The sequence below is a fragment of the Nicotiana tabacum genome, chromosome 17 (genome assembly GCF_000715075.1).
Source record: "Nicotiana tabacum cultivar K326 chromosome 17, ASM71507v2, whole genome shotgun sequence".
In the NCBI taxonomy this organism is placed as follows: domain Eukaryota; kingdom Viridiplantae; phylum Streptophyta; class Magnoliopsida; order Solanales; family Solanaceae; genus Nicotiana; species Nicotiana tabacum.
The window spans coordinates 11,408,907-11,430,837 of record NC_134096.1 but is presented as its reverse complement, the minus strand read 5'-3'; the positions used below and the strand labels follow the sequence as shown (position 1 = coordinate 11,430,837).

Sequence of the window (21,931 nt, the reverse complement as noted above, 5' to 3'; positions counted from 1 at the left end):
CGTTACTTCGACGGCTTCTTTCTACCAGAGTTTCATCGGTTTGACACAGAGATCAGCCGGTTGCTTTAATTTTTTTTCTATCCGACAGTTAGGGTTTGCTTCGTTCATGTTCTCGTTATCTAGCTCATTTTTGTTGTTGTTGTTGGATATTTGGTGTTTGTAGAGTCGAATAGTTAGGGTTTGTTATTGGATATCTGGTGTTGCATGTGTTGTGGTTGATTCTTATATGATTTTTCGACTAACTATTTGAACTCAAAATGGTGAATGTCATTGATGAGTCTACATCTGCTAATTCCTCTGTTAGTTACATCCCTGACCCTTCGAGTCCACTTTTTCTCCTATCTTTTGATGTTCCGAGAGTTTCTCTGGTCAGTATTCTTTTTTTTGGAACTGAATTTTGGGGGATGGAGACGAAATATGATTGTTTCTCTCTCTGCTAGGAATAAGATAGGTTTCATTGATGGAACAATTATTAAACCTTCTGAAAATTCCCCTCAATTTAGGCAATGGGATAGGTGTAACAATATGGTCATTTCTTGGCTGACCAACTCCCTTACACCAGACATAGCTGAGAGTGTTCAGTACTCTGACACTGCCCAAAGCATTTGGACTCAGCTTAACAAAAGGTATGGTACTGTTAATGGAACCAAGGTTTTTGAGATAAAACAAGAGTTAGCATCCACCAGTCAGGGGTCTTTAGACATAGCATCTTACTTCAACAAACTAAATAAATTATGGGATGAATTGGGTTTTATGTGTGCCTCTCGTGGTAGCTCTTGCACATGTGCTCCTAAATCTGAGCTTCAAAGGGAGGATGATGAGAACAAGTTGCATCAGTTCCTCATCGGGCTTAATGAGACTTATGTTGGAGTTAGGAGTAATATGCTCATGATGCAGCCTCCTCCATCTCTAGACACTACCTACAACATCTTACTTCAGGATGAGAGACAAAGACAAGTGTCCTCACCATCCTATTTCCGTACTGATTCTGCTTCTTTCAATGCCTATCTTACTAACAAGTTCCCAAGGACACCTGCCCCTCCCAAACAGTTCACTCAAAGAGTCAAATTTAAATACAACAAGTCAAATATAGTGTGTAGGTATTGTAAGAAGCCTGGAAATTTAGTTGACAAATGTTATAAGCTCTATGGGTTCCCACCAGGCTTCAAGTTTACCAAGGGTAAAAGGACTGTTGTAAATGTTGAGGTGCATGGTCATCAAAATTATGCTGGTCTTAAGAATTCTGTTGAGGTTTCTCACTCTCCAACTGAAGGATCTTCTGATTCAGAGTCTTTGATCCCTGGGTTAACCAAGGATCAATATTCACAACTTATGATATTACTTCAGCATACACAAATTTCATAATCACAACCCCAGTCCAGCCTCATGGCATCTGCTAACTTTGCTGGTATTCTCTCTTCACTCAGTTGTGTGAAAAATATATCTTATGGTACTTGCATGTTAACTAAAATGAATGAATGCATTTGGATTATAGACTCTAGGACCACTGACCACATGACCTCCAATAAAGACCTTCTCTTTGACAATAAACCCTTAATCATACCATACTTAGTCACCTTGCCAAATGGTTATAAGGTCAAGATAACTTGTACTGGTTCCACTCAATTTCTCTCTTTCACATTGCATCATGTCCTCTACATTCCTAGATTTTATTACAACCTTATCTATGTATCCAAACTTGTTTGCCAGTTGGATTCTATTGTCCTATTTACTAAGTTTTCCTGTCTAATACATGCCTCTTCACTGAAGAGGCCACTGAAAATTGGTAAATTGGATGATGGACTTTACATGCTTATGCAGTCTTCTCCTTCTTTTCAATCCCATGCAACAGCATGTCAATCTACTTCTATGAATGCTCCTTTACTTTCTGAAAATGTTCCCTGTAAATACCATTCTCCATTAGTTGTTGATTCTATTTCTGGTTCTCATTGTACATATCATTCTGAATTGAATAAAATGGAGATATTATGGCATAATAGGCTGGGGCATATATCTTTTGTTAAAATGAGACAAATTCCTCATCTACCTTGTAAATTCTCTACTAAGTAGCCATTCACCTATATTGTTTGTCCATTAGCAAGGCAGCCTAGGCTACCTTTTCCTGATAGTTTTATCAAAACTACACATGCTTTCCAACTTATACATGTCGATACCTGGGGTCCTTATGAAAGCCCTACACATAATGAGTGTAAATATTTCCTAACCATAGTTGATGATTTCATTAGAGATACTTGGACTCACCTTATGGGGTCCAAGAGCAATGGTTTTCCTCTTATCAAAGCTTTCATTGCCATGATCAAAACACAATCCAAGTCTATTGTACAAATTGTTAGAAGTGATAATGTTTTTGAGCTTGGGTCTAGTAACGGTGGCAGTAATTTCTTTGCTAGAAATGGAATAGTTCACCAAACTTCTTGTCCCCACACACCACAACAAAATGGTGTGGTTGATAGAAAGCATAGATACCTTTTAGAAACCTCAAGAGCCCTACTCTTTCATTCTCACTCACTTATTAGATTCTGGGGAGATTATGTGCTTACTACTACATACCTTATAAATAGATTCCCTTATAATCTTCTTAACAACAAAATACCTTTTGAACTACTTTTTGGGTAACCTCCTTCCTATAACCATATTAAAACCTTTGGTTGTCTCTGTTTTGCCACAGTTCCCAAATGCCATAGGGATAAGTTTCAGCCTAGAGTTGACCCTTGTATTTTTCTGGGATATCCATTGTCTAAGAAGGGCTACAAACTGTACAATTTGAAAACTAAGCTTACTTTAATATCCAGGGATGTAGTTTTCCATGAAACTGTTTTTCCCTTTGCTCCCTCTTTCAATCTCCCCAATGCTTCTCCAGCTCCTTCTCCTCCCAATCTTGCTACTAGTTGGAGTTTCCCAAATAAAATTTCTTTACATAATCCTCCTCCAGCTCCTATGCCTTCACCTTCTACTTCTCTTTCACCATCTCCTCCTTCTCAACAATCTCTCTCTTTTTCACCCACTCCACTTGCTTCCAGGAGGTCCAGTAAGACTCATGTTCCTCCTGCTCATCTACAACAATATGTTTGTAACTTTCCTCCATCCCTATATGTACCCAGTTCTTCTTCTGCTTGTCTTCATAGTTTAGTTAACACTGCTGAGATTGAGTCTGCCTCATATCAGCAGGCAGCCTCCATTCCTGCATGGCAGGAGGCCATGAGGAAGAAATTTGAGGCCTTAGAAGCCAATCATACTTGGTCCATTGTTCAATTTCCACCTGGTAAGAAACTCATTAATTGCAAATAGGTTTATAAGATCAAGTATAGGGCTGATGGGACTGTGGAAAGATATAAGGCTAGGTTGGTTGTTAGGGGTGACACCCAAGTTGAGGGTGTGGACTTCAATGAAACCTTCTTCCTTGTTGTCAAGTTTTCCACTGTTAAGTGCCTTGTTGTTGTGGCTATCAAGCAAAACTGGCCTTTATTCCAACTTGATGTCAATAATGCTTTTTTGCATGGTAACTTGGATGAATAGGTCTACATGAGGCTGCCACCTGGGTTGTCAGCCACTCCTTCATCTGACTTTGCTTCATCTTCTTCTCCTTTGTTTTGCCATCTTCAAAAGTCTTTATATGGTTTGAGACAGGCTTCAAGGTAGTGGTATGCCAAGCTGTCTCAAGCTTTATGCTTTAGGGGATACTCTTCTTCTCTCAATGACTACTCTCTCTTCTCCAGAAAATCTGGTACTTCCATTGTCTTGTTGGCTGTGTATGTTGATGATATTATTCTCACTGGTAATGACTTGGCTAAAATTACTGCATTAAAAAGCCTTCTAGATAATGAGTTTAAGATCAAAGACTTTGGTATTCTCAATTACTTTCTTGGGATTGAAGTTGCATACACTTCTGGTGAGTTGTTACTCCATCGGAGAAAATTTATTAAAGACCTCCTCAAAGAGCACCATTGTGAGACTGTTACATGTATTACTTGTCCTCTTGACCTGATTGTCAAGCTCAAGGCAGACATGGGGGATCCTCTTCCTTCTCCTGAATCCTATAGAATTCTGGTGGGTAAGCTCAACTTTCTCACCCACACCAGACCAGACTTGGCTTTTGCTGTACAACATCTAAGCCAATATCTTCAGAAGCCTACCTCATCTCATATGCATGCAGCCTTGCATATACTCAGGTATCTTCAAGGAGCTTCTGAGGTTGGGGTATTCATCAGCAACTCCCTTGATCTCTCACTTTCTCCTTATTGTGATAGTGACTGGGCTGCCTGCCCAGACACAAAGAGATTAGTTATTGGGTTCTGCATTCTCTTAGAGGGCTCAATTATTGGTTAGAAGGCCAAGAAGCAGCCCGTTGTGTATCTTTCTTCTACTGAGGCTGAGTATAGAGCAATTAGTAAAGTTATAGCTGAGCTAACTTGGCTGGTTAGATTACTCTCCGAGTTTGGTATTTCTGTTCCTGCTGATGTCCCTGTCTTTTGTGATAATCAAGCAGCCATTCACATTGCCAAGAATCCCGTCTTTTATGAGAGGACCAAACATATTAAGGTGGACTGCCATTTCATTCGGACAAAGCTTCATGAGGGGTTGGTTGCTTTGAATTATGTTCCTACTATTTTTCAACTTGCTGATGCCTTTACTAAGCCCTTCTCTTGCTCAAGTTGGGGGTTCAGTCACCCTCCACCTTGAAGGGGGTGTTGGAGTTAAATAAGTTGGTCCAATATTTATTTTGTATCAGCCCACTTGTAATAGTAAGGCCCATTTTTATTTTGTATTAGTAGGATTAGTCTGGTTCTGTATATACCTAGACATAGACAAGAAAAATAATTCATTCCTTTTTTTGGCAGAGTTAAAAGTAAAAATATCTCTTTCTTCTTCATTTTCTCTCTCTCGATACTCTTCAAGCCCTAGCATAAAATCTCAATCAATCCATGGAAATCAATGCTTTCACAGCAGATAAACCTATCAATTTCTTATAAAATATCATAATTTCCTGTTGAATGTCCTTTGGATCAGTAAGCTTTACACCTTTTGTGGAGATGATTTCTCTAATTTGTTTCTTATGGTTTCTCTCCTTGACCACAGCAGAAAAATATTTAGTATTTGAATTCCCAAGCTGAATTCATTTAACTCTTGATTTCTGTTTCATAATGCTTTCCTCTATCAAAGATGATTTCTCTAAGTTCTACAAAGTAGCTCTTTCTTGTTCCAGGAGATTATTAGACCAGTGACAATTCAGTTGCTCTTGGATTGCCACTAAGTTATTTCTTGCCTAATCAGTTTTCTGTGTAATGGCTTTGAACCCCTCATTGTTCAGTTGTCTGAGCAGTGGTTTAAGAGCTTTCCATTTCATCCAAATATTTCTCATCTTCCAGTTAGTGAACCTCTGTTGCCAGACTTTCTCAACTATGGGCAGAAAGTTGTTGTGGTCTGCCCAAGCATTGAAAAATCTTAAAAGCACTTTGACTTTACATTGATTTAACTTCAGAGAGAATAGCATAGGGTCATGATCTGAAATAATTGGAATATCATACTCCATCACTACATGGTCTCATCGCGACATCCATTTATGGTTTAAAAAGCCTTATCTAGCGTGCTACAAATATTGTTGGTGGTTTGTTATTTGTTTTTCCATGTATAATATTCCCCTTTCCATGCAACTTCACTTAGCAACAGATCATGCACACACTTAGTAAATTCTCTTATTTCAGTATATTGGATAAGGTTACCAAATAATCTATCATGTGAGTATAGCATAGCATTAAAGTCACCATAGATTAATCATGGTATAGTTACACCCTGAGCCAGTTCCTTTAGTGCCTCCCATAGACTTCTCATCTATTCACATGTGTTAAAGCCATATATGCTAGTTAGAACACATGGAACTCCATCTGCTCTCTTAGTAACCTAGCAATGCAGTAGTTGTGATTCCTCTCTCATCTTGTCTGCATTGCATATGTTAGTGTCCCAAAGCAACCAAATCCTGCCATTACTAGCCTTTTGGTAATTGTTTTGAAATTCCCACTTTGGAGCTACAGTGTTAGCTATGATATAATCTTTATGCTCTTTCACTCTAGTTTCAACCAACCCAGCTAAAGTAATGTGTTTGAATTTTAGATAATGCCTTAATTCCTTCTGTTTATACCTCTTAGTAGCACCCATCACATTCCTGAAAAGCCAAGTCATAGAGTAGAGTTAAATTTGCCTCCTCTATCAGGAGGTGCTGATTATGATCCATCACAACCTTTATGTAGCACTTCAAATCCATTCTTAACTGGTACTGAACATAATATAGGAAAATCATGCAACGTCGGTTCAGGTACCTCAAACACTTTTTTCCCTTTGTTTGGAGTGACTTCTGCACTTTGTACTCCCCTTGTGTTCTGCATGAATTTAGGCTGATGTTTATGTATTTCCAATGCAGGTGTCTCAGTTGTTGTCTGCCTCCTTCCATATGTTGGTTATCAACTTCACTATTCTGAGGCACCTCTTCGTGTACACCTTGTTCAATGGTTGTTGTGGTGTCTCTATTTTGAGTTATTCCCTGATCTTGGTTACCTATATCTGGACAGTCTTTGTTTGTCCTCCTTGTCTCCTTGTCTAATCCATTTGTTGTGTTTTAGTTCTTCTCTATACAGTTTGACAATGATGGCCAATTACTTACCATTTGTCACAGAATAATGGTTTCCAGTCATAACTCACTGCTTGTAGAATGGTTCTCCCATTTGGATCCATAACTTCTATCTCATCTGGTAAAGGCTTTGTCATATTGATTTCAACTAGCACTCTTGCAAAGGAGACCCTTGTCTGCTTAGTTGTGCACTCATCTACGTACATAGGAATGCCTATAGCACTGGCAATCCTGCTCAAGGAGTTGTTCCCCCAACAATTCACAAGTAGTTTTGGGAATTTCACCCACAGTGGTATTTCAGTTAGGAATTCCTTATCAAAATCGAAATCTGATGTTCATATGTCACGATCCAAAACTCGACCTGTTATGATGGCGCCTATCATAGTACTAGGAAAGCCGACATCTCACACATAATAACACTTTTAAAACTCAAATATGCGGAAGTAAGTTTAAATAATTAAGAATTTCACAAATACTGGATATGAAAGTCAAATTCAATACAAGAATCCTCCCAAAAGATCTGGGTGTCACGTAGTACATGATTATTTATATGTATAACAACATAGTCTGGTACACTGTCTGAAAAGTAAGATAAAAATACATAAAACTGAAATATAGAGAAAGGAGGATCAAGGTCAGCGGACGTGCAGCCACCTTGCTAACTCTGATGACTCCACGTCTGAGCAATCAAAACCCGCTACTGGGTTTCGAAATGCCTGAATCTGCACACGAGGTGCAGGGAGTAATATGAGTACAACCAATTCAATAAGTATAGAAAATAAATAGGGCAAGGTAAGAGGAGCTTAATTTGTTGAAGTCACTAGTTAAATCAGTAAAATCCTATCCTTCTTTTGATTAACATAATGTGAGATTTAAATCTAGCCAATAAGGCTTCGTGATACGAATATCCGTGTGTGTATGTGCACTGGTCCTCAAATACCCTGCTCAATAGTATTATGGCATGTAGGGTAAAGAAAACAAGTAAATCAGATAAATGATCAAGAAACTACAAGTTTCACATACTGCACGGATAACTCATGTTCTGAACGGATAACTCACGTGCTAATAACAAAATCTGCACGAACAACTCATGCGCAACACGGACAACTCATGTATCAATAATGTCAATAAATAGATCCGCACGGACAACTCATATGCTAATAATATCAAATGTGGATCCGCACGGACAACTCATGTGCCAATAACATAATCCGCCCAGCATAGCCACAAGCCCGAGTCCAAAATATCATACATAAGCAATGAAGCAAGTGTACAAGTATCTCATGAATGAAATACAATTCTCCTATCCCTGGACTGGTATAAATAACATGCTAAAGTGTAGGCATGTGCAAAGTATGATATCGTAGCTCAATCCAGAAATTTCATTAATGAAAAGCATTTATCAGGTTCGTTCAGGGATTAAACCTCTAAGTAGACTCATCATGGCTCAATTAGATCACATAAACTGTTACCACATGTTTAGATATCGAAGCTAGAAGCTTAACAGTCATTTCTGGGCTTATAGGAGCCCAAGCACAACCTAAACATGAATACACAAACCCGGTGCCCGCCCAAGGGATCATCCCCATACATGTGCGCATCCAAAAGCACGTGGCTATCACAACAATTCAGGAAACTAGTGCCTCAACCGAGTTAAATTACGATACTTACCTCAAGCAACTCGAATCACTATACTAGAAAGCCCTGGCCTCGCAAAACGACCTCTGAATGCCTCTAATCTAGCCACAAATAATTCAATACAATCAACACGAGCTAAAGGAATCAATTCCATAAGAAAATACCAAGTTCTTAAATCAAAAGTCAAAAATCAACTCAAACATCAACCCACGGGCCCACGTCTCGGAATCCGGTAAAAGTCACACAATCCGAATACCCTTTCAACCATGAGTCCAACCATACCAAAATTAGTCAAATCCTATCACAACTCGACATTTAAATCCTCAAATTATAGTTTATGAAGTTTCTAAAAAATTTCCCAAATTTTCATCTCAAAATACTAATTAAATGATGAAAACAATGATATATTCATGTATATTAACCAAATCTGAGTTAGAATCACTTACCCCGATGAATTTCTTGAAAACCCCACGAAATATCGTCACAAACCGAGCTCCCAAAGTCCAAATGTGAAATAATACTCTAACCCTCATTTATATAGTACAAAATTTGACCTCTCATTGTGCTAACCGCACATTGTTTTGTGCAGTCCGTACATTCCAGGTTCCACTGACGCAATCCAAATTGTGCGGTCGCACTTAAGCAGTGACTACTAGATTTCAATAAATTGACCATAACTTTTTGTACAAATATCCAAATGATAAATAGTTTAACTTTATGAAAACTAGACTCAAAGGACTACAACTTTAATTTTTGGATCATCTTCAAATTCCATATAGATTAAAAGATATAGGCTTCCGAAGTCAGACCATCAAACCTGCATATTCTCTTTTCTGCGGCCGCAAGAGGATTTCTACGGTCCGCACATTTCCTCTGCGATCCACACCTTTCCTCTACGGTCCACACATGAGGCTTTGCCTCAGCACTCCAAAATGTTCCCTCCGCACTTCAACTGTTCCAGAACATCATCAGAGTGTCGAAATGTCCAAACTCGTTCAAAACTCACCCTGAAACACACCTGAACCACTCGGGACCCCATCTGAATAAAACAACAAGTCTCGTAACATAACACGGACTTATTCGAGGCCTCAAATCTTGTCCAACAACATAAAGTCAACGAATTGCAGCCCGTCACAAGCCCAATGAAAATTAAGGAATTCCAACTTTTACATTCGATGCCGAAACCTATCAAATCAAGTCTAATTGACCTCAAATTTTACACACAAGTCATAAATGACATAACGAACCTGTTCCAACTCCCGGAACCCGAATCTGAGCTCAGTAACCACAAAGTCCACTCTCAGTCAAACTTCTAAATTTTTAACTTTCGTCATTTCAAGCTTTAATCAACCACGGACCTCCAAATCACTATCTAGACACGCTCTTAAGTCCAAAATCACCCAACGGATCTAACGGAACCATCAAAACTCCATTCCGGATTCGTTTACACATAAGTCAACATCTGGTCAACCTTTTCAACTTAAGTTTCGGACCTTGAGACTAAGTATCTCAACTCATTCTGAAACCTCTCCGGACCCGAACCAACTACTCCGGTAAGTCACATAACAACAATTAAGCAGAGAATGAGCAGTAAATGGGGGAACGGGGCTACAACTCTCAAAACGACCGGCTGAGTCTATGCATCCTCCCCCTCTTATATAAACGTTCATCCTCGAACAGGTCTAGAAAGGTACCTAGAGTCTCAAATAGGTATGGATATCTGCTCTACATCTCCCGCTCGGTCTCCCAAGTAGCCTCCTCAACTGGTTGACCTCTCCATTGTACCTTCACTGAAGTTATTCCTTTGACCTCAACTTTCGAACATGCCGATCCAAAATGGCCACCATCTCCACATCATAAATCAAATCACCATCCAACTGAACCGTGCTGAAATCCAAAATATGAGACGGATCACCGACATACTTTCGGAGCATAGAAACATGAAACACTAGATGGACACTCGACAAACTTGGCGGCAAGGCAAGCTTGTAAGCCACCTCTCTTATCCTCTGAAGTACCTCAAATGGCCCAATATACTGAGGGCTCAACTTTCCCCTCTTCCCGAACCTCATAACACCCTTCATGGGTGATACTTTGAGCAGTAACTTCTCCCCAACCAAAAAAGAAACATCACAAACCTTCTTATCGGCGTAACTCTTCTGTCTAGAATGCGCCGTGCGAAGTCGATCCTAAATCTATTTAACCTTGTCTAAAGCATCCTGAACCAAGCCAGTACCTAATAACCTAGCCTCGCCGGGCTCAAACCAAGCCACTGGAAATCGACACTGTCTCCCAATCAAAGCCTCATACGGAGCCATCTGAATGCTCGACTGGTAGTTGTTGTTCTAGGCAAACTCCGCGAGCGGCAGAAACTGATCCCAAGGACACCCGATATCAATGACACAAGTGCGTAGCATATCTTCCAAAATATGAATAGTGCGCTCTAACTGCCCATCCATCTAAGGGTGAAATGTTGTACTCAACTCAACCTGGGTTCCCAACTCTCATTGTACTGCCCTCCAAAATTGCGATGTAAATTGCGTGCCCCGATCTGAAATGATGGACACTGACACACCGTGAAGGCGAACAATCTTGCGGATGTAAATCTCAGCCAACCGCTCCGAAAATAAGTAGTCCCAACTGGAATGAAGTGCGCGGACTTGGTCAGCCGATCCATAATCATCCAAATAACATCGAATTTCCTCGAAGTCCGTGGGAGCCCAACTACAAAATCCATGGTGATACGCTCAGATTTCCACTCCGAAATCTCAAGCCTCTGAAGCAATCCACTCTGTCTTTAATGCTCATACTTCACCTGCTGACAGCTTAGGCACCGAGCTACAAACCCCACTATATCCTTCTCCATTCTCCTCCACCAATAATGATGTCTCAACTCTTGGTACATCTTCGCGGCACCCGGATGAATGGAATACCGCAAGTTGTGGGCCTCCTCAAGAATCAACTCATGTAGCCCATCTACGTTAGGCACACAGATACGACCCATCATCCTCAACACCACATAGTCCCTAATAGTAACATCCCTAGCATCACCGTGCTGAACAGTGTCCTTAAGGACAAGCAAATGGGGATCATCATACTGGCGCTTTCTGATGCGATCAAATAAGAAAGATCAACAAACTACACAAGCTAGAACCCGACTGGGCTCAGAAACATCTAATCTCACGAACTGGTTGGCCAAGGCCTGAACATCAACTGCAAGAGGTCTCTCACCAACAGGAATTAATGCAAGGCTACCCATACTCACCACATTTCTACTCAAGGCATAGGCCACCACATTAGCCTTCCCGGGGTGATACAAAATGGTAATATCATATTCCTTTAGCAGCTCCAACCATCTCCGCTGCCTAAAATTTAGATCCTTTTGTTTGAACAAGTGTTGGAGGCTCCGATAATCTATAAATACCTCACAAGACACACCATAGATATAGTGCCTCCAAATCTTCAATGCATGAACGATGGCAGCCAACTCCAAATCATGAATAGGGTAGTTCTTCTCATAAGGCTTCAACTGACGCGAAGCATAAGCAATCACTCTACCCCCTGCATCAAGACACACCCAATACCAATTTGAGAAGAATCACTATACACTATATAAGAACCAAAAATTGAAGGTAGAACTAGAACTGGAGTTGTGGTCAAGGCAGTCTTGAGCTTCTGAAAGCTCTCTTCACACTCATCTAACCACCTGAAAGTAGCACCCTTTTGGGTCAATTTGGTCAAAGGCGATGCAATAGACGAGAAATCCTCCATGAAGCGACGATAATAACTGGACAAGTCGAGAAAGCTTCGAATCTCAGTAGCTGAGGACGGTCTGGGCCAACTCTGAACCGCCTCAATATTCTTCGGATCCACCTGAATCCCCTCACTGGACACCACGTGCCCCAAGAATGCCACTGAAGTAAGACAAAACTCACACTTGGAGAACTTGGCATAACGTTTCTCCTCCCTCAGTCGCTACAACTCAACCCTCAAATTTTGGGCATGCTCCTCCTGGCTACGAGAGTACACTAGGATATCATCAATGCGCTGAAAAGGATACTTGTTCTTGATTGTAACTTTGTTCAACTGCCTATAGCCGATGCACATCCGCATAGTACCATCCTTCTTCTTCACAACCAGAACCGATGCACAAGGAAATGCACTAGGCCTAATAAACCCCTTATCAAGAAGTTCTTGAAGATATTTTTTCAATTCCTTAAACTCGGTTGGTTCCATACGATACGGAGGAATAGAAATGAGTTGAGTGCTCGGCACCAAGTCAATACCAAAGTCAATATCCTTGTCGGGCGGCATGCCCGACAGGTCTGTAGGAAACACATCCGGAAAGTCTCGTACCACCGGAATAGAGTTAATAGCAGGAGTATCAGCACCAACATCTCTCACAAATGCCAAATATGACAAATATCCCTTCCCAACCATTCGTTGGGCCTTCAGATAAGAAATAACTCTGTTGGGAACAAAATCTGGAGAACCTCTCCACTCGACCCTTGGCAAACCCAGCATCTCCAATGTGATGGTCTTAGAGTGACAATATAACATAGCATGACATGGAGACAACCAATACATACCCAAGATCATGTCGAAATCAACCATACTAAGCAATAAGATATCTACTCTAGTCTCCAATCCCCCAATAGTCACTACATATAACCGATATACACGGTCCACAATAATAGTATCGCCCATCGGCAAAACAGGTGAAACTAAGGACTCACGTGGCATATCCAAATAACGAGTAAAATAGGAGGACACGTAAGAATAAGTATAATTAGGGTCAAATAATGTAGAAGCATATTTGTGGCACACTGATACAATACCTGTGATCACTGCATCTGAAGCAACATCATATGGCCTGGCAGGAATAGCATAGAATTGGGCCTGGCCGCCACCTGATCGCCCTCCCTCTCTTGGGCGACCTCTAGTTGCTTAGGGCCGAATACGAGCTGGGTGGGTGAGTGGTAGAACTGTTGGTGCTGGTACCATAGGCCGAGAACTTTGTTGTGGAGGCCCACTCAACAATCTAGGGCAATCTCTCTTGATGTGACCCATGTCCCCTCACTCGAAACAACCCCTCCTCTGACGGAACTGCTGCTCTTGATAACCCGAGGAACTGCCTATAGAAATATAAGCAGACGAGGCATGGTGAGAACTCTGCACTGGTAGTGCGCTGAATGAAGACTAGCATGAGCGAGCATTGTAAGAATCGTGGCTAACTGATGCACCACGATGAGCTGGACGAATCGTCTGAGCGGCCTTATAAGGACGACCCCTGCTGTAGTAAGACTGTCCCCCAGAATTAACACCATTGGGACCACCCAAACCTCGAGGCCTCTTGGCCTCCTCTCCTCACGCTCCTGACTACGGAAATATCAACCACCTCATCAAAAGTAGCATCGGGTACCCTCTTCCGAGTCATAAGCACCCGCAACTGATATATGAGGCCATCAATGAACCTCCTAATCCTCTCTATATCCGTGGGAACCAACCAAACTGCATGACGGGCCAACTCAGAAAATCTCATATCGTACTGGGTCACAGACATGCCATCCTGACGTAGCTGCTCAAACTGTTTACGTAGCTCCTCCCTACGAGACTGTGACACAAACTTCTCCAAGAAGAGAACGAAGAACTCACGCCATATAAGTGGTGTTGCACCGACTGGCATCTCTCATAAGCCTCCCACCATCAGAAGGCATCCCTAGTAAATTGAAAAGTAGAGAATGAGACCCCACTGGTCTCCAGAATACCTATCGTGCGAAGAATCTGCTGGCACCCTGTCCAAAAAGTCCCGGGCATCCTCAGACTCAGTTCCACTGAATGATGGAGGCTGGAGTCTCCAAAATCTCTCTAGTCTCCTCTGCTCATCATCAGTCATAACGGGACCCACTTGGGCCTGAGCAACTACAACCGGTTGGGCTAGTGGTACCCCTGGTGTCTGAAGTTAATGCATCACCGGCTCTCGTGTACGGCCGGCGGGAATCTGAGTACCTCCCCCGGCCTGAAAAGTGGTTGCCACGACCGGAACAGAAATGGCCTGAGCAAGGTTGGTGCACATAGTCAAAATTTGAGCCAAAGCCTCATGAAGGCTTGGAATCACAATGGGCACAGATGGTGCCTGAGCTGGCCCCGTTGGCTTAACCATAATTGGTACATGCTCGTGAGTTGAAGCAAATGGTGGAGATGCAGTTGCCGCTCTAGCTGTTGTACGAGCTGCACCCCTTCCCCTACCGCGGCCCCTACCGCGACCTTGGCCTCTCATGGCCCTAGCTGGTGGTGGTGGTTGTCCGTCCTGACCGGTAGTACGTGTTCTCACCATCTGCGAAAGAATAGAACAACAGAAATTTAGTGACCGGAATCAACAAATCCGCACGACAAGAATACAAGAATGTGAAATTTCCTAAGGGTTCGGCAGCCTCTCGAAGATAAGTATAGAAATCTCCGTACCGATCTGTAAGACTCTACTAAACCTGCTCATGACCCGTGAGACCTATGTAACCTAGACTCTGATACCAACTTGTCACGACCCAAAACTAACCTGTCATGATAGCGTTTTTTCACAGTACTAGGCAAGCCAACATCTCACGCATACTAACACTTTTAAAACTAAAATATACAGAAGTAATTTTAAATAATTAAGAATTTCACAAATACTGGATATGAAAGTCAAATTCAATACAAGAATCCTCCCAAAAGATCTGGGTGTCACGGAGTACATGAGCATCTATATATATAACAACATAGTCTGGTACACTGTCTGGAAAGTAAGACAAAAATACATAAAACTGAAATATAAAGAAAAGAGGATCAAGGTCTGCGGACGCTAATCATCTACCTCGATGATCTCCGAATAGGTAGAATCCGCGATCAACAACCGTCGTTCCCCGAAATGCATGAATCTGCACACGAGGTGCGGGGTGTAGTGTAAGTACAACCAACTCAATAAGTATCGCAAATAAACAGGGCAAGGTAAGAGGAGCTTAATTTGTTGAAGTCACTAGTTAAATCAGTAAAATTCCATCCTTTTTTTATTAACATAATGTGAGATTTAAAGTTATCCCATAAGGCTTCGTGATACGAATATCCGTGTGTGCATGTGTATTGGTCCTCAAATACCCTACTCAACAGTATTATGGCATGTAGGGAAAAGAAAACAAGTAAATCAGATAAATAATCAAGAAACTACAAGTTACACACACTACACGGACAACTCACGTGTTGCACGGACAACTCACGTGCTAATAATAGAATCTGCACAGACAACTCACGTGCTAATAATAGAATCTGCACAGACAACTCACGTGTCAATAATGTCATTATATGGATCTGCACGGACAACTCACATTGCTAATAATATCAAATGTGGATCCACACGGACAACTCACGTGCCAATAACATAATCCGCTCGGCATAGCCGTAAGCCCCAGTCCAAAATATCATATAGAAGCAATGAAGCAAGTGTACAAGTATGTCATGAATGAAATAAGATTCTCCTACCCCTAGACTGGTATAAATAACATGCTAAAGTGTACGCATGTGCATAGTGTGTTATCGTAGCTCAATCCGGAAATTTCATTAATGAAAAGCATTTATCAGGTTTGTTCAGGGATTAAACCTCTAAGTAGACTCAGCATGGCTCAATTAGATCACATAAATTGTTACCACATGTTAGATATCGAAGCTAGAAGCTTAACAGTCATTTCTGGGTTTATAGGAGCCTAGGCACAACCCAAACATGAATACACAACCCTGGGGGATCATCCTCACACATGTGCGCACCCAAAAACATGTGGCTATAACAACAATTTAGGCAACTAGTGCCTCGACTAAGTTTAAATACTATGCGTACCTCAAGCAACTCAAATCACTCTGCTAGCAAGCCCTTGCCTCGCGAAACGGTCTCTGAATGCCTCGAATATAGAAACATAAATAATTCGATACAATCAACACGAGCTAAAGGAATCAATTCCATAAGAAAATACCAAGTTCTTAAATCAAAAATCAAAAAGTCAACTCAAAAGTCAACCCTCGGGCCCACGTCTCGCAATCCGATAAAAGTCACAAAATCCGAACACCCATTCAACCATGAGTCCAACCATACCAAAATTAGTCAAATCCAATCACAACTCGACTTTCAAATCTTCAAATTATAGTTTATGAAGTTTCTACAATTTTTTCCAATATTTTCATCTCAAAATACTAATTAAATGATGAAAACAATGATATATTCATTTATATTAACCAAATCTGAGTTAGAATCACTTACCCCGATGAACTTCTTGAAAACCCTACGAAAGATCGCCACAAACCGAGCTCCCAAAGTCCAAATGTGAAATAATACTCTAACCCTCGTTTATATAGTACAAAATCTGACCTCCCATTGTGTTGACCGCACATTGTTTTTGTGCGGTCCGCACATTCCAAGTTCCGCGGACGCAATCCAAATTGTGCGGTCGCACTTCAGTAGTGACTGCACTACCAGACTTCAGTAAATTAACCATAACTTTATGTACAAATATCCAAATGATGAATAATTTAGCTTTCTGAAAACTAGACTCATAAGGCTACAGCTTTAATTTTTGGATCATCTTCCAATTCCTTATAGATTAAAAGATATAAGCTTTCGAAGTTAGACCATCAAACCTGCCGATTCTCTTTTCTGCGGCCGCAAGAGGATTTTTGCGGTCCGCACATTTCCTCTATGGTCCGCACATGAGGCTTTGCCTCAGCACTCCAAAAAGTACCCTCCGCACTTCAATTGTTCCAGAACATCATTAGAGTGCCGAAATGTCCAAACTCGTTCAAAACTCACCCTGAAACACACTCGAGCCTCTCGGGACCCATCCGAATATACCAACATGTCCCGTAACATAAGACAGACCTACTCGAGGCCTCAAATCTCGTCCAACAACATAAAGTCAATGAATCGCAACTTCTACATTCGATGCCGAAACCTATCAAATCAAGTTCGATTGACCTCAAATTTTGCACACAAGTCATAAATGACATAACGGGCCTATTCCAACTCCCGGATCCCCAATCTGAGCCCAGTAACCACAAAGTCCACTCTCGGTCAAACTTCTAAATTTTTAACTTTCGCCATTTCAAGCCTAAATCAACCACGAACCTCCAAATTACAATCCGGACACTCTCCTAACATCAAAATCACCCAATGGAGCTAACAGAACCATCAAAACTCCATTCTGGAGTCGTTTACACATAAGTCAACATCTTGTCAACCTTTTCAACTTAAGTTTCCAACCTTGAGACTAAGTGTTTCTCATTCTGAAACCTCTCTGTACCCGAACCAACTACCCCAGCAAGTCACACAACAACAATTAAGTAGAGAATGAGCAGTAAATGGGAAAACGGGGCTACAACTCTCAAAACGACCGGTCGGGTCGTTACATCATGGCTTCAAAATAATGGGTCGATTATTGATGGTATATAGGCCAGAGTAAAGGATTTCGTACATATCAACAATAGTTTGGAATTTGATGATATATTACACTTTGTCATGCATGAACAAATCAGGACTTGTAATCTTATTCCACTTTTGATCGATATATCTTAGCATAGCATTATACCCTAAGCAATCCCCAATTACATAAGCAATTAAGGATCCCCTACATTTTCCAGTCTCACGTTCCACTTCCTCCTTTTCTAGTTGGATAACAATCTCTCCATTAACTATTTGAGGTGCTATATAGGAAAGAGCCATACCGTTTTCCATAGTTTTGTTCTTAGAAAATAAGTTCACCCATGAGTGTGTTGGCTTCTCCTGTATTGGAGCAATTGGATCAGTGCCCTGTTTCAGTACTGTTTCATTGAGTTCTTGCACCACAGCTTCAATAGTTGCGCTATCGTGCTCAATTGATGATTCTACAACCTCATTCCGTTTCTCAATTGTCAAATCTCAACTCAATTGAAGCTTCTTAGCAGCTCCTATTGGAGTCGAAGACCGCCCATCCTCGTTAGGGTTCCTCACTTTACTCAGAATTGTTGGTGTTATTAGCTCAGTTTCCAAATTTGTTTATTCCGGTTGCATGCGTGCCCCGTCGGAGCTTCCAAAGGTGACTATGGGTACTTTCTTTGTCCTTCCACCGCGTCCTCCTGCCATGGATATCCACACCGGCGCAGGTTAACTAACTTGAGCCGAGAGCATTTTATTTTCCTTATTTTACACCAAGGTATTTGATATTTTATTCATTTTTTTCCATGTGCTCATTTCTATATGATGGGGTCCATATATGAATCTCTGATCTTTAGTTTCGTTCTAGTCGAAGTGATGACAAGTAGTGATTTGTTGATTTTCTGCGAATTTTATTATTTCCTGCAATGCAATAGAAGATTAGTACCATATTTTTTTATATAACAATTAACTTTATGCATAGTATTTTATCTTTATCAATCAGAGACGATGTATTGCATTTTTTCTCATTCCCTAACTCGGAATTAAGAGAATCTCTCTAGTGTGTGATCGACATGGTTTAGCAGAATGAAGTTATAACAAAAATAAATAAATAAACCAAAGCTTAATCAAATTAAGTTTATAAAAATCTGAAGTACTGACGTCCTTCATTAGGTAGTACTGTGCTCATCCCGGGATTTATGTCATGTTTGGTTGGTAGAAAATTACGGTATAATTATCCCGGGATTGGAATATTTTTTTATCCCAATGGAAAAGTAAATAACTAATCGTGAGATAATTAATCCTGAGATAACTTCTTTCCAACCAATTAACCCCTGAGAGGTTCAGTTCACACTTTTATTTATACTAATAGTTAGGAAAATCTGTTTTAAAACTGTCAAGCCGCAAATAATTATCTTTAGTCAATATGATATATATCCTTCCGATGTAAGTGGTAGTAAGAATTATAGTGTCAACTACATTTATAGGGCCATTTAAAGTAGTACAAGTCAAAATAGTAGTGAAAAGGAGAGTAACAAACAACAAGGACAAAGGGGTGATTTAACTAGAACAGAAAGTTCTAATGGTCCCGAGGTAACTCAAAAATACAGGCATTCAATTTGATCTTCAGCTTGCTCCGACATCTGAGCCATTCTTCTAATTTTACTATTGATATTGATATGAATCCAAACAACTTCCAACTCGTATTTCATGGATGTTTTGCAAGTTATGAGAGATTGATTAAAATGTTAAATATTTGACTGGACGCATATGTCGCAAGGTAGGACACTAACCTTACTCCAAGAGAATTCGACATGGGTTATCAAGTGCATCAAATACAATAAAAGCGCATTGCTTAGAGAATACTGTGACAAAAATCGGGGCTATTTCACTCCCTCGATGGGTTCCCAATTCCTCGAAGGAAAAAGGTCTACAGGTGGTTTCGATGCAGAACCAATCAGTAAACATCGAAATTAAGCAGAGCTAAATGAACAGGAATTATGACAGGGAGCACCACCAATTTCTTTATTTTTGCAGAATCAAGTAGTCATACAAAGAACTTTCTTATGTATTTTATGACCAAGAAGTACACTGTTCAACTTCAAAACTCAAAGATAAACAAACCCCTAAACCCTCATCCATCTAAATAAATACCAGACACGATGCAACAGACATATCATGAGCCGTTAAATTATAAGTTTACTTATTCGATGTATCTCTAAACACTCGTAGAGATTGTGGACTATAAATTCCAGAAGAGAGCAGCAATGGCACAAAACTAACCTCTCCCAAATTAAGCCGCTATGCAGCACCCAAAGTGCTTTTAGTACCGTAGATATTGTTAGAGAATCAGACACTGACTTAGCCAATACAAAGGAAATATCAGTACCGCTGAAATCAGGCACTAATGAGCCAAACTTTAGTTGGTAAGCCTTGAAAACACATGAATGATGCAACAACCACTTCAAATGCAAGACATAGAAGGCAATCAATGCTAAACGATAAAATAATCACTCGGGACATCGCATTCTGGCAGTAAAATTGCAGAGAGAAGCGAACTTAAAAACACTTCCAATACTACCAAAGCATAGGCTAACATCCATGTTTGACTCAATGGTAATAACCAAAGTTCCAACCTTCCATAAAACAACAATGTCATACAACCCTGCAACTCCAAGTTGACATTATCATATCATTGCCAAAAAGTGCACCATGGGAACACCAAACGAGCTAACATCTGGACAAGCATAGATCATTTTCCTTTTCTGGTATATTATGGTTTATTTTCCTAGCGTTCCTTGAAGTTATAATCCACAATTGAAAAAGGTCCAGCAACTCAGATGCCTAGCATCCACACTACACTACGCAGGTCACAAATTTCATTAACAATGGTATCGGTCTCAAGTCCAAATTGTTCTGGACATCACTGAAAGTTCAGGTCAAAATTAAAATAATTTCTCAGTTTTGTATCTTTTTCAATAAGTAACTGCACCTGATAATGAACCAAACGAATCCACCAGTCCACTAATCATAGCACTTTTCAAACAGCAAAACAATCTTCCCCAAGCAGAAACTGTAAAGATCTTTAATTGAAATCTTAAAATTATATAAACACTAAAACAAATACATATATAATTATTACATTTAGTTAACGATCTATACCAACATTACTTGTTTTGAGGTTACCGCGAATATATGGATGCAGATTATTAAAAACAAATAGCTAGCAGGCCAAGAGCCAATACTCCACATCAACAAACTCAATCAGATATAAAAAGCAACGTAAATAAAATAGAGCAAAAAAACAACACGAATAATAAGTAGCATAATTTTATAACAAAAAAACGGATATCAGAATCTCAATTCAGTGCCATTAGGGCAAAAACACTACTCAGATGTCGCTGAAATTTTAAACTAGAACTTAAAGCATAAACCTAAAGATGCGGTTCGGTTCGGTTCGATTAGGGCGAAATACGGTTTTACTTGGATCGCTGCCTCATCTTTCGGCGCTTCCTCTTCAATCTCCTCATACGCTTCTTCTTCCACTGAAAACGAAAACAAAAAATAATTAACAAAATTGAGGATTAAAAATTTACTGAAAATTGAAAATGATATGCCACAGAATTCATATACCTTAGCTCTCATTCTGAATTGGTGATGATCGAAAAGTTCTTTTTACTTATCAGAGCGAATCTATAAATGTAAGAAAAATGCGGCAGTGATGGAAGGAAGTGAAGTTAGGGTTTTGTATGGTTTATATAGGAAAGCCTAGAGTTGTGTGATTGGTGGATTATGATGGATGGGCCAAAAGGTAATTTGACTTGGGCCCAGTTATCAGGCCCAAATTAGAATTTTTATCGTGGTTTTGAATGGGTCCAAATCTCCAGCCCAAAGAGGTCAGCGATATATAGGGATCCTTACACAAATAGCCTTTCATATTCACTTAATACTTTTTTTAATTGGCATACATAAATTATATATCCTATGGTAGATGTTGCTGGTAAGGATCTATTGTCTCTATTCGTCTTTTGAGCTAAGTGTCTCTCGAAACAACCTCTTTACTCCTTCGGATAGGGGTAACATCTGCGTACACTAAATTATGAACTCCCCAAAGTACTGGGCAAGTCACCAACGAAGAAATAAAGTAAGAAAATATGCTTGTGCTGTTACGAGCTCTTAATCTCTCATCATTCTCACCTAGTCGGACCAATACTGCTCCC

The 21,931-nt window shown here is 40.3% G+C and overlaps 1 protein-coding gene and 1 long non-coding RNA gene across 2 annotated transcripts; one reads left to right on the top strand and one right to left on the bottom strand.

Moving 5' to 3' along the window:
• The first annotated feature begins 417 nt into the window (after positions 1 to 417).
• On the top strand, positions 418 to 1,365 carry LOC142171690 (uncharacterized). Its single transcript, XM_075235378.1, has one exon. It carries the CDS (start codon positions 418 to 420, stop codon positions 1,363 to 1,365), a length of 948 nt encoding a protein of 315 aa, XP_075091479.1.
• Positions 1,366 to 21,023: 19,658 nt separating this feature from the next.
• On the bottom strand, positions 21,024 to 21,478 carry LOC107808774 (uncharacterized). The gene is made up of 2 exons (XR_012701056.1): positions 21,345 to 21,478; positions 21,024 to 21,256 (listed from the first exon to the last, which is right to left on the bottom strand). It is a non-coding gene; the product is annotated as an uncharacterized LOC107808774 (long non-coding RNA).
• Positions 21,479 to 21,931: the final 453 nt, after the last annotated feature.

Excerpts from the sequence above, each read along its gene's own strand:
- LOC142171690 (XM_075235378.1), top strand. The coding sequence starts at position 418 with ATGATTGTTTCTCTCTCTGCTAGGAATAAGATAGGTTTCATTGATGGA.